The sequence below is a fragment of the Trachurus trachurus genome (assembly GCF_905171665.1).
Source record: "Trachurus trachurus genome assembly, chromosome: 11".
Taxonomy (NCBI): domain Eukaryota; kingdom Metazoa; phylum Chordata; class Actinopteri; order Carangiformes; family Carangidae; genus Trachurus; species Trachurus trachurus.
The window spans coordinates 26,282,677-26,295,562 of NC_139904.1; the positions used below are offsets into that span (position 1 = coordinate 26,282,677).

Genomic DNA, 12,886 nt, shown 5'->3' on the forward strand with positions numbered 1-12,886 from the left:
TGCCTGGAACGCAGCATTAGCGAAAACGACCGGACCACTCACTTCTGCTTTAAGGAAGAAGAATAGCCCAAAATCTCAAAATTGATCATGTTTTTGCCTGTAGTGTTTCGCCTTACACTCTGTACATCCCTCAATTGTCACTGTTGAAAATTTGAAATACAATATCTCAACCACTGAAGGACTGTTTGTCAGTTTTGTTATTGCTGCATAGGTAGCACCAGCATTAATTGCTGTTTAGGCTGCCTTACTAGTCTAGAAGTAATGTTGTGAGGTTAGCATCATTCTTAGTTTTAATTTTAATCATCAAAGCCATTTTTTCCTCTGTCTTAAATCATCTATCTGTCTGTTGCATGCTTGCAGTGCCCTCCTGATGCTCCAAAGAGCCGCCGTGCTGCTGAGAATGACCTATTGGAGAACACATTCAACCAGGTAAATCACAGACCACCAACACATACACACTCATAATAAAACATTATGCACTTTCAGAGATAAAAAAGTAAACAGAAAACATATGCACAAATAAACTTATTTGCTCAAACACTATAAATATTCTTCTTTAGCTGTCGTCACGGAAATTCAATGACACACACTTCCATCCAGAGACAAATTAAGGGGAAAAATGTCATTGCATCTTTGACAAACTGTCTCTTCCATCACGGATTATCACAACACACGGTTTCCATCAGGCACAGACATAACACATGCAGAAGCAGACACAAACTTGGCCTCATATGGCTTTGTTCTTCAGGCAGTTTGAGTTGTCTAAGATGCTCCTGCTGGCAAGCAAACACTGGCCTGTAGGACTTTTACCAAATGTTGATATAAGTTGTTTTTCTCCCTTGATACTCTGCTGTGGAAAACATGTTTTCTACGCCGCCGCAGTCTTCAGCACTTCTGAGTTTCAGAGTTTTATATGACTCCAGTTCAGTTAAGTTTGCTGGTAGCAGTCGTTCAAAGTGTCTGTGGGCAGTGTCAGGCACTTGACAAATAGAGCCTTATGCAACACATGGGAGCACTTCTTCCACAAATTTCCATGGTGTTTTATATGATTGCTTCAGTTCTGCCTGAGACACAAAGTTCTTCCTGTAAAACATAAAGGCAATTTATTTTTGTTCCTACGTCCGCTTGTTTCATCATTCATATTAATGGGACCTTTATCCAATTATCTATTCATTAGAGCCTATTGTTACTCGTGTGCAGTGCTGGTGTTAACTTAGAGCTCTGGCAGACTTCAGGACACAGTAATCAATCCTGTAGATGGTTCCAGCGAGACACAGTTACAATAACTCAGGCGTCAGCCGTCTCCCTCTTTGTGTTTCTTTCTCTTTCTCACCTGTCACTCTCTTCCTCTCTCCTCTGCATTCACTTACTGGCAGTTTTAATGTAGGTAAGGGTTTGGCTTTATATGGTTATATGTTTTAGGCCTAGTAGCACCAATTCACCAGCTTTTCTTAAGACTTCTTACTGCACATGTGTAATTGCCATGCATGCAGCCTGTCCTCATTTCATAGTATTCTATTCATTTGCTCCTCCCTCTCCGTTGCTGTCTTGTAGTAACTTGAGGATTTTCTATTTTTGTCTCTATGTTAGATTTGTATAAATCAACTGTGAAATACAAAATTCCAGTGCGCAGGCCAGATGTTACTGAGCCATAGCACTGCCTCCATAAAACTAAGCCTTTACTGGGTGACAGAGTATTAAACTCCTATGTGGAATGCTGTATGTAGAACGAGCAGTGTACGCTGTTAGAGAGAGCATACTCTAAAACACAGTCAAATATTGATATACATTCCCACTGAAGTATAATTATCTTTTCTGAAACCTGTATCACACCATTTCCTCTCATTTTTCCCCTTAAGTATGCTTCAAGGGTAACACACGTCTTACACATGAACGTCATGGGGAGTGCTCACTGCTGAAGATGTCAAATATGTTTTATTAAATCTTTGAAGGGGGCTGCATGATAATAAGACCTCATGTAATGTCACTGGAGTCGGTGTCAGTTCAGAATGAGGATTACACGTTTGAAAATGATCTTTGGCGTGAGAGAGAAGTGGGCTGGCCTGACCTCTGGAGCACACTCTTCATCTCTGCTTACTGCTGGTGGCTTAAAAAAGCCCCAGTATGTAACTTATTATTAGCAAAAATCAAATATTGTTTTCAAAAATACGTATTTAAATGAAGTCGAATCACACCCGCATACAAATGAAAGCTTTCTCGTACCTTAGAATGAGTTGTTACAAGTCGTTACAAATACATAAGTGGGCGACGCACCGAACCGAGGCGGCCATGTTGCATCGCCATTTTTTACGTTGAGTGGCAGCGTGACCGTAGGTAACCACAGAAACTCAGCAGAGCTGTCGGCTCGGGGAGAAAGTTTTCCAGGTAGCGCCTGTTAAAACTGTCACCACTGTGTAGTGTGAGGAAGGACGGAGGCACTGATGTTGCATTCAGGTGCAGTCAGGCCATCGGCAAACCAACCGGATGTCATTTTACTCAAGAGAGAAAGACGGTAAAACGTGGGTCAGGTAAACAATACTACATCACCATGACAACATATTGTCACTCCTGTATTGTTTTGCCTCGTGCTGGTGGACCACTTGTTTACATAGACGCTTGTTTATCCTGTTACATGCAGCGTCTGTTGTCTGTCTGACGTCTGCCCGATTTCACGTGAATGCAACATCAAGAATACGTTCCGATATGCAACCGCACCGCTAGATGGAGGGAATTCCTACATATTATACCTTTAAAGCTTGGTTAGACACCACTAGAATCACATTGAATCTACAATGAATTGTAAAAATGTCAGACTGTGATTTTTGTTGGCTGGATGCAGTCACCTCCTGGAGTCTCTTCCGGTAGCCTTGCAATTACACAAATGAGATACAGTGCGTTAATTTGTCAACTGTAGGAGTGTGTGTTGCTGGATTTCAGGACGTGCCAGCCAGGAGAGCTGTTTCCCCATTTTACAGTGGTTGTACTAAGCTCCACTAACCGGCTGCTGACTGTAGCTTTACATCTAAAAGTCAGTGAGAAAAGGGAATAAAATGTTATCTCCCAAAACCGTTGGACTGCTGCTTCAAGTTTGGAAATTATTTCATTCCACAGTCTGACAGCATCACACATACGATATATTCTGTCTCAGCTTGATCCAGCTCCTCAATGAAGCTGTGTGATGCATCCGGCTGAGTGAAACATTAAATTTCAAGACTCAACTAAGACATTATCTTTATCGTTTCACCAGTCCATCAACTCAAATTATTCCAGATGTCGTGTTAAAATTTCAGCCTGACATATGTCATATCTTCGGGGAAGTTTGGGCTCACCACGACAATTTAAAATAAACTTTCATTGGCTTGAAAAAGATCTGGTTGAACAGCTTGAGCTTGTAAAGACTGCCTCACCAGCATGTCAGTGAATTTCAAGGAGCTCGTTCAACTTATCTGACATATTGTGCTGAATGCCATCTGGTAACATTAAGAGACCTGTCTTGGTAACTACTGTTAGAAGCAGGTAGGTGTGCATATGTTTACCAGTGTTGGGTCTACAGTGTTTTAGTCATAGCAGTTAACCACCTTCCTGAGATATGACAAATCACACCGACACTGTTTCTTATCTTCCAAGACTGTGAAGCTATTTTTTTTTCTTGCCTTCAACCTAACTCCCTGCTGAAAGGTCATCTTGTCTTCAGAAGTACCAAAGGCTTCTTTGTGTCTTGCTTCCCCTGGCCCCTGAGTGCTTCTACTTGACTTTTTATGATGAAGCCTAACACCTGTTGTAAACTTGAACAAATCGTTTCCGCTCCCTTTCGCAGTCCTTCCTCACTCTTCTCCTTTGCTGACTCTTTTTTTTTTTGTTATGTGATCTGTAACTCCGTGCACAGCTGGGTCCATCTCCTCATTAGCCTCAGGGCTCATGAGGTACACTGCTTCTCCTTCTCTCTCATCCTCTTTCATCTATTTCTTTTCTCTTAGAATAAAGAATAATTGTTAATGACCCTGTGTGTGAAACCAAAATGAGCCTTATTTCTCCTTTTGTTGTGTATCTGATGCAATGAATTGTAATGGCAATAAGGGTTTAAGAGATGCAAAGCACATGCAACAGGAAAACAACAGATTCCCTATGCCATACAACATTGATATTATAGGGACAGATGCATTTCTGGCACATCTGTAAGAGATTCAGGTACTAAATACAGCCATATAGTCTTAAATTATATATTATATTATAATAGTTGAGATTAGTTTTGGAATATCAGAACCAAAACCTGCTAAAAATGTAAAAACAATCATAATATTTCTCAGAGTCAGTCAGAGTCAGAGTATCTTTATTGTCATTATTCAAGATAATGAAATTGTCTTCTGTGGATGGCTCTCAAGGATATTGGATTTATTATTACTGAATATTAGTGAGCCGTGAGAATTATTGTCTAAACATAGACATAATCCAGTTGTGGACCAATGCGAAGACAAAACTGGACAAAACAGTTCAGATATAATATGATTAAACAAAAACTGACTTTTCTCTTTTCTCTCTTTTTCTGCCACAGGACATTTTTGCATCCAAGGATCTGGCAGAGAAAGTAAGGCTCACAATTCACACCCACACATTTCATTTTACCACGTTGAATTTGGAATGGGGCCTGTGGTACAGCTGACCCAAGGAAATCACTTCAAAGCAAGAAACCTGAAACCTGAAGTGAACTTCTTCACATGTGGTTTGGCTTCTTTCCAGAGCCTAAACAAGTGTAGATGAACTGGCAGAGCATCAGGTTCAATAAGTATACAGTATGGCTAGATGAAGAGACCTCCAGAATGTGTGTAGTGCTGAGATTCAAACATGACAATATGCTGGCCGTATGTGTGTGTGTGCCCTGATTCTTTGTTTATTTGTGTTGTGGTGTTGGAAAAAGAAGTCTCTATTTCTTCCTCCCTCCTTCACACGTACCCAGCTTGCTGACTGACTGAGGGCTGATTTACACCTCATTATGCACTGAGTCTCAGTCGGGAGTTGCTCCTGCCTATTAATTTTGTCATTCACCTACAATATGCATGCTCTGTTCACAAATAGAATACAAAACTCCAGACGCTTCATTATGTTGCTCCTGTGTGTGCTTACCAATGCAGCTGGCCGCCTCCGCTGACTTCCTCAATGTAGGACATTACCGAGGTTGGAGCACACAGCTTGCCCTGCCACTGGGGGCCCACACTTGAATAGAACTAAAACGTGACTTTTCTTCTGTGCTGTGAATTTAATTTGGTCAAATTACACGGCCAACTGTTTTTCTCAGAGTAAAAATATGCATAGAACCCATAGGAATCCGATGATAATACAATCTGATATTACTGTATGCCCTGCAAGACCAATACTGGCAATTATAGCAGACAGGGCGATGTATTAATATTATGATGGTAATAAATGATCTGAATAGGGGTTAGATATGGTTTCTGCTGCACAATTCTAAAACTCTGTCAGAAATCAATTTTCATCACGGTGTTAATGTCATGCTACTTCAGCTATTTCTCTATGGCCTGAATCTGCTACATCAGTGTCTTCTCGGTTATGTGAGTCAAAAGGCTCAGCTAGACCAATCAGCAGGAATCTATTAACACACAAAGAGCTATTTCAGAAATTAAATCCCAGGGTCCACTCCACCTCATACATTTGCCATTACATCATGTATCACAGAAAGTTATCTCAAATTTCAGAAAGTAGCACAAACTCTGCATTGATTTTGGGAGTTACAGCCCAGGAGATTGAGAAGTTATGTTTATGCTGATATTAGATTTTCTTTCTTGAGCATTGGGTTTTGTCCCTGTTCTGTCAAGACATGGCAGATAGACAATGGCCAAAAATGTGCCCAGTGGGATGTTTAAAACTAAATAGCAAACCATGCTGACAGGATGTTGGCACCAGAATTTCAGCATCTTTTGAGATGCTTATGTTAATGAATGAGCATAGGTGTTGGCATGCATAATGCAGAATGAGAGTTTGAGTATTGAAATCGTGGATGTGAGGAAATGAGCCTATTAGCAACATTTGGATGTTGAATACTTGAATCTGACACTAACAAGTTGAGTACGTGCCAAAATTTAAAAGTTTTACTTTGATGGCACCATTTCACTGATTATATTCACATCAAATGAATGTAATCAGTGAAACGTCTCGTATAAATGTTTAGTACCACCTGATAAACACATTGAGCCTGTAGCATCCAAAACGTCGACAGCTTGTTACCCTGCACCCAAGAGGCCAAAAATAAGGAACAAATACAGAACCTTAACTGAATGGTACTTTTTCAACGGATACAACTTTGAAATTAAACCTTGTACTGGGATGTTTCATTCAATTCAATAAAAGATCTGACTCACACGTAACATAAACTCATCGTCACAAGTTAGCAGTCCACAATAGGATGTGTACTTTGAAAAACCTCACATGCAGTATGGATACAAACATCAATACAGTGCTTTTTGATGCTACAAGATCAAATTAATCATAATTCACTGAGGGTAATAACGTCAACAAGGTCTTGTCATTATGCACAGACAAAGTACACAGGTTTTTTTTTTTTACAGGAATTTGACTTTAACTAAAGAGAAAACTGCAGAGAACAAACAACAAAAGGCTGCTGTGGGTGTTTGAATGGAACTATATTTGGGACTTGACTAATGCTACAGTCAGGGGCAAGCTCGGAAACAGTGAGTCGTCATTGCAGCCGGTTGAGCCAGCCATTGATAGATTTGTAGCTCTTGAGAGGGAGAGGGGAGAAGGGGGGTGGGGGGGGGGATTACACATTGTCTCTGTGCTGTTGCTGGCCGTCTGTCATCATCTCAGCAAGCTAACAGTTGCAGCTTCAAAATGCAAACTTCCCGGTGTGTGGAGCAAGGCTTGCAGAAACACCGGGTGGGGGACTCGGCTTTAATTACTCGCTTCCGCTAAAATAATGCTTCAGTTATTTATAATGGTTATCCATATTTGGTGTGTGTACATGTGTGTGTCCTTCTGTGAGGAGCAGCTGGTCTGCTCACTCCTGTGCTGTGGGAATCAGACATTCCTATTGATCTCCCTCTCCCATGGGAGACGATGAGTGTGTGTGTGTATGAGTGCCCACTTGCCCACCTTTCATCCGCATACTGTAGCAGCACAGGGATTCAGCACATTTTAGTTTTGTGTAACAGCGCCTCTGCCTGGTGAATACAGAAACAGCATTTTACTTGTCCATAAACATCCTTTTATTCAGACACATAGTTTTTCTCAGTGAATATTACAAATATAATAATAATAATTCTCTTTTTCTGTGTCTGTCTGTAGTGTGCTGGTTGTTTATTCCTGAATAGGGAAGAAAATGTAAGGATCACTGATCTTTACTCTCACTTCTTTCCATTAGAACATGACTTATGCATATCACTGTAGAGTGTGTAACTGTGTGGTGTTGTGTGTTACAGGTTGTGAATTTCGGTGGGACTGCTGGGTTGAAAGGGGAAAAAGGCAGCCGGGTGAGTATGAGGCACACGTACACTGATTTGTGTGTCTATGTGCGTGTGTGTAGAAAGGCTAATATCAGCGGAATGTGTGATGTGCCCAGACATGCCTAGCACCGAATGCTAATACCTAGCATTATACACATTGGGTCATACACCAACAATTTGATGCTCCTGTAGTCTAGCATAGAATGATGCTGGCTGTGGACCAGTCCACTGTCTAGCTGATATGCATTCTTCAGCACTCACTTATTTTTTTTCCACACCCACAAGCAATCATTCTTCTCTTCTCCCTCTCTCCATCTTAGGGTGATGACTGTTCTGGCATCCATTCAGGTCCAGTAAGTAACTTTTCCACACTCTCATGTCTCACACTCACGCCGTGCCCTGCTTAGCAGAAGAGCATTGTCTTGTTATTTGGCATGCATTACACTATGAGCCTGAAATATTTGCCAAAAGTGGTCTACGATAATACATGCCAACCGAATGTCTCTAACCTCAGTGCACAGAGGGACCCAAGGGCCAGAAGGGAGACAAAGGCGAGTCGGTGAGTGCCAATCGTCTGCCACAGGTTACAGCACTGCATCCCTCTGCCTCCAAACCCTGCTAACCCTTCAGCTATTTAGTGTCATCTTTATTCAAAACCTCATTTGCAGACTTCCCGTCTCAATATTAATTGTGCAGTGGGTATAAAGGTGTGCTTTGTATGTTTAATTATTAGAATCATCTTGCGTGCATGAATGTCTTTGCAACTGTTTATGTTTCTGTATAGTCTAACTTTGATGCACCTGACTCAGAAATATGGATCTACTGTATATTCCCAGATAATATCAATCATAATATGCTGTAAATCTATGCCAATGTTTCTCAGGTTTTGTGTGTGTGTGTGTGTGTGTGTGTGTGTGTGCCAGTGCCTGTCCTTGTGCCTGTGTGTGAGCGGAGCATATGGGTCCTGCTGGTAGTCCATACGGGTTGCTGACTGGTCACTGTGCTGTTTTCTGTGCTCCAGTGGTGTGTGCATGATGTCTCCTTAGAATCAGGTCATTGATCCGGACCTCATTTCCATTCCCTCTCTCCACAGGCTGCACCAGCCAACTGGGATCAAGCAGCAGCGTACAAGGTGAAAGGTTTAAGAAACTTTCGTCGATGAATAATGGCCGTTTGACCTTATAATGATGTTTTTAATGCATTTCTAACGCTTGTCTCTCCCCCTTTCTCTGTGTTTTCCTCACCTTTTCTTCTCTGGCTCTGTCTAGGGAGAGAAAGGTCAGAAGGGAGAGATCGGTCAACATGGTCTCACAGGCACTCCAGGGAGGGATGTAGGTGTTTTTCTCGTTTTTGAACTTGTCTACAAAGTTTCTGTAATTACAAAGTGTTTTTCAGATATGATTTGCTGCAAGGTTAAGTCAAACATCTCGCCTGGTATATACATAATGTCAACAAGATGCTAAAGTCAGCATGCACTCATTAACACACCAATACACCTACACACACACATGTACATCCACTTACACAGGCACTTTTATCAGGCTAAGAGTGGATATTCAGTAAACTTATATGGTATTACTCTTTAAGCTCGGACTCCCATTGATATCTCTTCTCCCCCCTCCTCTCTCCCATGGCGTTAAGTCGGCCTGTTAATGCCTGTTAGATTAGGCTATAGCAACAAAGCTTGCACAATCAATGCTGCCTCATTGACTGTGCTGTTCGTCTCTCACACAGGCAAGCGCCTATTCAGGAAGACTTAAACCTTTTAATCTTCCCTGTTCAGCGCAGTGATCCTGTAGACGCATGAAAAGTTTTGAGGAGCAAATTACAACGTGTGTGTGCTCTGAGATATTCCCCTGGTTTTCGACATCAGACACACTCACATTTAACTGTTCACCAGGCTAAGTGCTTGTCGTGGACAGATGGATTTGGTGGAGGATAGATTTTCTTAAGCCTCCCATCCATCTGACATTGTGAATATGAATGTGCTTGTTGATGTGACTTGAATCAGGCAGGCAGAAAATATTGCATATGCACCACTGAAGATAATACATCTTAGAGACTGTACAATTCTCCCTCTTTTCTGTTTCCAATTGTAAGATGTCAAGCAAATAAGGGGAATCAACAAGTCTCTTTGACAATTTATGAAGACGTTTTGGAGACAGATTTCTGCACAGTTTGATCATTCGGGTCTGATGCTGATGATGTCACCGACCCATACTGATGCTGTCACTTCTCTCTCTGCCTGTCACAATTTACCAGGGTCGAGCTGGGTCTGTCTGTGTGGTCGGCCCCAAGGGACAGAAGGTCTGTATGCATTAAGACCAACAGTCTCTACCACCAACCTTTCTGTCAAATGCATTCTGTTCAGTTTAACAGAACTGTGTTAAACTTGTTTTCCAGGGTACCCCAGGTATGGTGGGTCCTGAAGGGCTGGCCGGGGAGCCAGGGAAGCCTGGACGTCCAGGGCTGCCTGGAGTTGGAAAGCCAGGCTCACCAGTAAGTGTACTTTTTTAAATTAAAGAACTGTGGAAGAAAAGAAGAAGTACTAATTGGATGGTGTCACTGATTATCCTAATGTCTACCTCTTAAAGATGACCTCAGTTTGACCAAAAAGTTTTATTAGACAATGCTCTCTAAAGTGCAGGACACGACTTGGCAGGGATCCTTCTTTCGGTGTAGCTTTCTTTGTCCTTGACAGGAGCCTAAAAGGATCTTAAGAAAGGCATTTCAGTAGATTTATGTCCTTTTTTCTCATGTCAGGGACCTCCTGGTGAACCGGGTGGTGCAAAAGGAGAAAAAGTAAGTGAATCCTTTTTCTCTTCTTTCCATCACATGTAAAAGCAATTGTGTGTATTTACCCACAGGTTGCAACATAACATACATTAAATTGTGTGTGTGTGTGTGTGTGTGTGTGTGTGTGTGTGTGTGTGTGTGTGTGTGTGTGTGTGTGTGTGTGTGTGTGTGTGTGTGTGTGTGTGTGTGTGTAAATAGTTAGCTACATTTCATTTTAGTTACCAGGCCAGTCAACCAGAGCGACTTGTAACACATTAAGACCTTACGTTGCAATTTAGAGTGATTAAGAACTTTTTAGCAATTGAGCAGAGAAATACAAATAGCTCAAATACCTCTAAGGAAAATATCAATTGATGGTTCAAATAGTTAGCTATATTATGAAGAAAACAGATTCAAAAGGGTTAGCTAGCTATAAGTAACAAATAAATTGTTGAAATTGATACTAGAGCTAAAAGTTTTGAAATGATTAGCTAAAAAAAATGGCTAACAGCTGCAATAGTTAGCTAAAAGTAGTGAAAGATAGGCTAGCTAAAAAAAAAAGGAAAAAAGCTAATTGCTGAAATAGTAAAATGGCTAAAAGAATTAGCTAAAACAAATGGCACCTGAAATAAGTAGTGAATAAACAGTTGGTACATAATTCATATTAATCTATCTATCCAATCTATGTGGTGAAGCTAAATCCCCTCAGATCTGGGACGGCCGCTAATCTAGCCAGGCATATCAATCCTAAATTCAATGTTTGTATGGATTGCATGGTGTTCTGTGAATTCAGAAATTTGTATTACAATATTAGACACACAAAGATGCTATTTTAAGGGAGGTTTTCAGGCTAACTGTAACAATATGACATACACAGTGATCTGTTTTAACAGGGTGATTCAGGACCTGCAGGGGAAGATGGATTCCCAGGAGATCCAGTGAGAGACTCTTTTAAACACTGATTGGTATTCAGTAATGTATGCATGAGCTTCCAAAAGACAGTGCACCAACTGTGAGCTCACACACCAGTGTTTGACTGATATTCTGATGATTTCTCAGGGACCAAGAGGACCTGCAGGGACTAAAGGAGAGAAGGTATAACATTATCTTAAAACTGGTTATCTACATATCTGCACACTTGTCTACATACTGCTTATGTGAGTTCTGTTCAATCTTTAGGGTGATCCATGTGAAGTGTGCCCTGTGCTGCCTGCAGACATGGGTGACACGGTGGCCCTGCCGGGAAAGTCTGGCCCCAAAGGAGAGCCTGGATTACCAGGCATAGGAGAGAGAGGATTGCCCGTACGTACAAGAGTTTGACACCTACTGAAATGTCAAATTGTAATGTATTCTGAACATGCCTATAATATTCAGTTTAACTTGTTTACAATCCTGCCACATATTTTATTAGGTAGTTGTAGACATGGCCTGAACTGTAGCTGACAATTGAGCCTTGAGCAGTTGTTTGATAGTGTGTGTATTTTATTTTTCTTATCATTCTGACAGAGCGTATGGTGTTTATTTCTACCTTAGGGTTGTACTCACCCTTGTAATTCTCACAGTGTTGCAGCTGCTCAAGGAGACAATATGATATTCTGACAAAATGTTACTATCCATAGCAAAGGTCATTTTTTGTAATATAATTTTAACATGCCTCCATCTCTCTCTGGTTAGTGGGCCCCCAACATACCTCGCATTGTGTTTGTGTTTGTCTTTCTCTTTATTCCGTATCTTCCCACTTACCCTGGCAGGTGAAATGGGGAATTATTTATGGGGGGAGGGGTATAAATCCAGAGCCTTATGAGATTCTGTGTGCAACGATTTCCAATAGTGCCAGCATCCATCTGTCATACCTGGTTAGAGCAGAAGGAGGAGAAGGTAGAACAACAGAGAGGGAGAGTGAGATATGACCTCACACTCATAAAGTTGAACTAACAGCACTTACTTCTGGATCATCCCTGCTCCTCTCTTCTTTTTTCTTTTCTCCACTTTTACCAGGGCCATCAGGGTACAGATGGCAAGGCTGGACAGAAGGTAAAGACATCCCCTCATTCATTTACACCGCATCGTTGATTCATATTCTGAGGAAGTGTGACCTCATCTGCGTTCCCACACATACAGATATGCTAACATCAGCAGTGCAGAAGGCTCTCTCCTAAAGCAGATGCGAGCAAACTACCTGAACTAAACTCTGCAAAACACAAGAGAGTCCTACACACAGTCATCTCAGTATGGCTGTACCCATACGTGCATGAATGCCAACTTCCCACACACACACACAACCAGTTACACATTCCTGATATACTGCATCTGCCTAATTACAATGACCAGTATGTTCACAACGCCATGCATCTCAAAGCAAACATGCTCATCAGGGCAAGCTGGGGCCAATTTGCTGTCTTGAACGTGTGTTGTTTTTGTATATTTTGGCAGGGTGAACCAGGATCAGATGGCATCAGAGGAGAAAAGGTCAGCTCTGTGTCTTTATTAGACTTTAGTTTTAACAATTCCGTGTTTAGACTACCTTATTTATCTGTCACTTGGTTGGTTAGCATTATTTGTTAACTGTGCTTTGCCTTTCTGGCATGACCTACAGAACCCTTTTAACAGTAGCATGATATGCAGCTGTCTTGGTG

At 41.4% G+C, this 12,886-nt stretch overlaps 1 protein-coding gene across 3 annotated transcripts in view; it reads left to right on the forward strand.

Moving 5' to 3' along the window:
* col16a1 (collagen, type XVI, alpha 1) overlaps window positions 1-12,886 on the forward strand; it is a 69,758-nt gene that overhangs the window by 33,459 nt on the left and 23,413 nt on the right. For 2 of the 3 annotated variants that reach the window (XM_083982438.1, XM_083982440.1), the window contains exons 8-23: window positions 361-429; window positions 4,553-4,585; window positions 7,318-7,353; window positions 7,452-7,502; window positions 7,796-7,828; window positions 7,990-8,034; window positions 8,569-8,607; window positions 8,744-8,806; window positions 9,738-9,782; window positions 9,879-9,974; window positions 10,239-10,277; window positions 11,144-11,188; window positions 11,310-11,345; window positions 11,430-11,552; window positions 12,249-12,284; window positions 12,684-12,719. In XM_083982438.1, the coding sequence (XP_083838564.1) occupies window positions 361-429; window positions 4,553-4,585; window positions 7,318-7,353; window positions 7,452-7,502; window positions 7,796-7,828; window positions 7,990-8,034; window positions 8,569-8,607; window positions 8,744-8,806; window positions 9,738-9,782; window positions 9,879-9,974; window positions 10,239-10,277; window positions 11,144-11,188; window positions 11,310-11,345; window positions 11,430-11,552; window positions 12,249-12,284; window positions 12,684-12,719 (825 nt within the window). The remainder of the gene's footprint in view (window positions 1-360; window positions 430-4,552; window positions 4,586-7,317; window positions 7,354-7,451; window positions 7,503-7,795; window positions 7,829-7,989; window positions 8,035-8,568; window positions 8,608-8,743; window positions 8,807-9,737; window positions 9,783-9,878; window positions 9,975-10,238; window positions 10,278-11,143; window positions 11,189-11,309; window positions 11,346-11,429; window positions 11,553-12,248; window positions 12,285-12,683; window positions 12,720-12,886) is intronic. The other variant, XM_083982439.1, reaches the window with a different exon arrangement.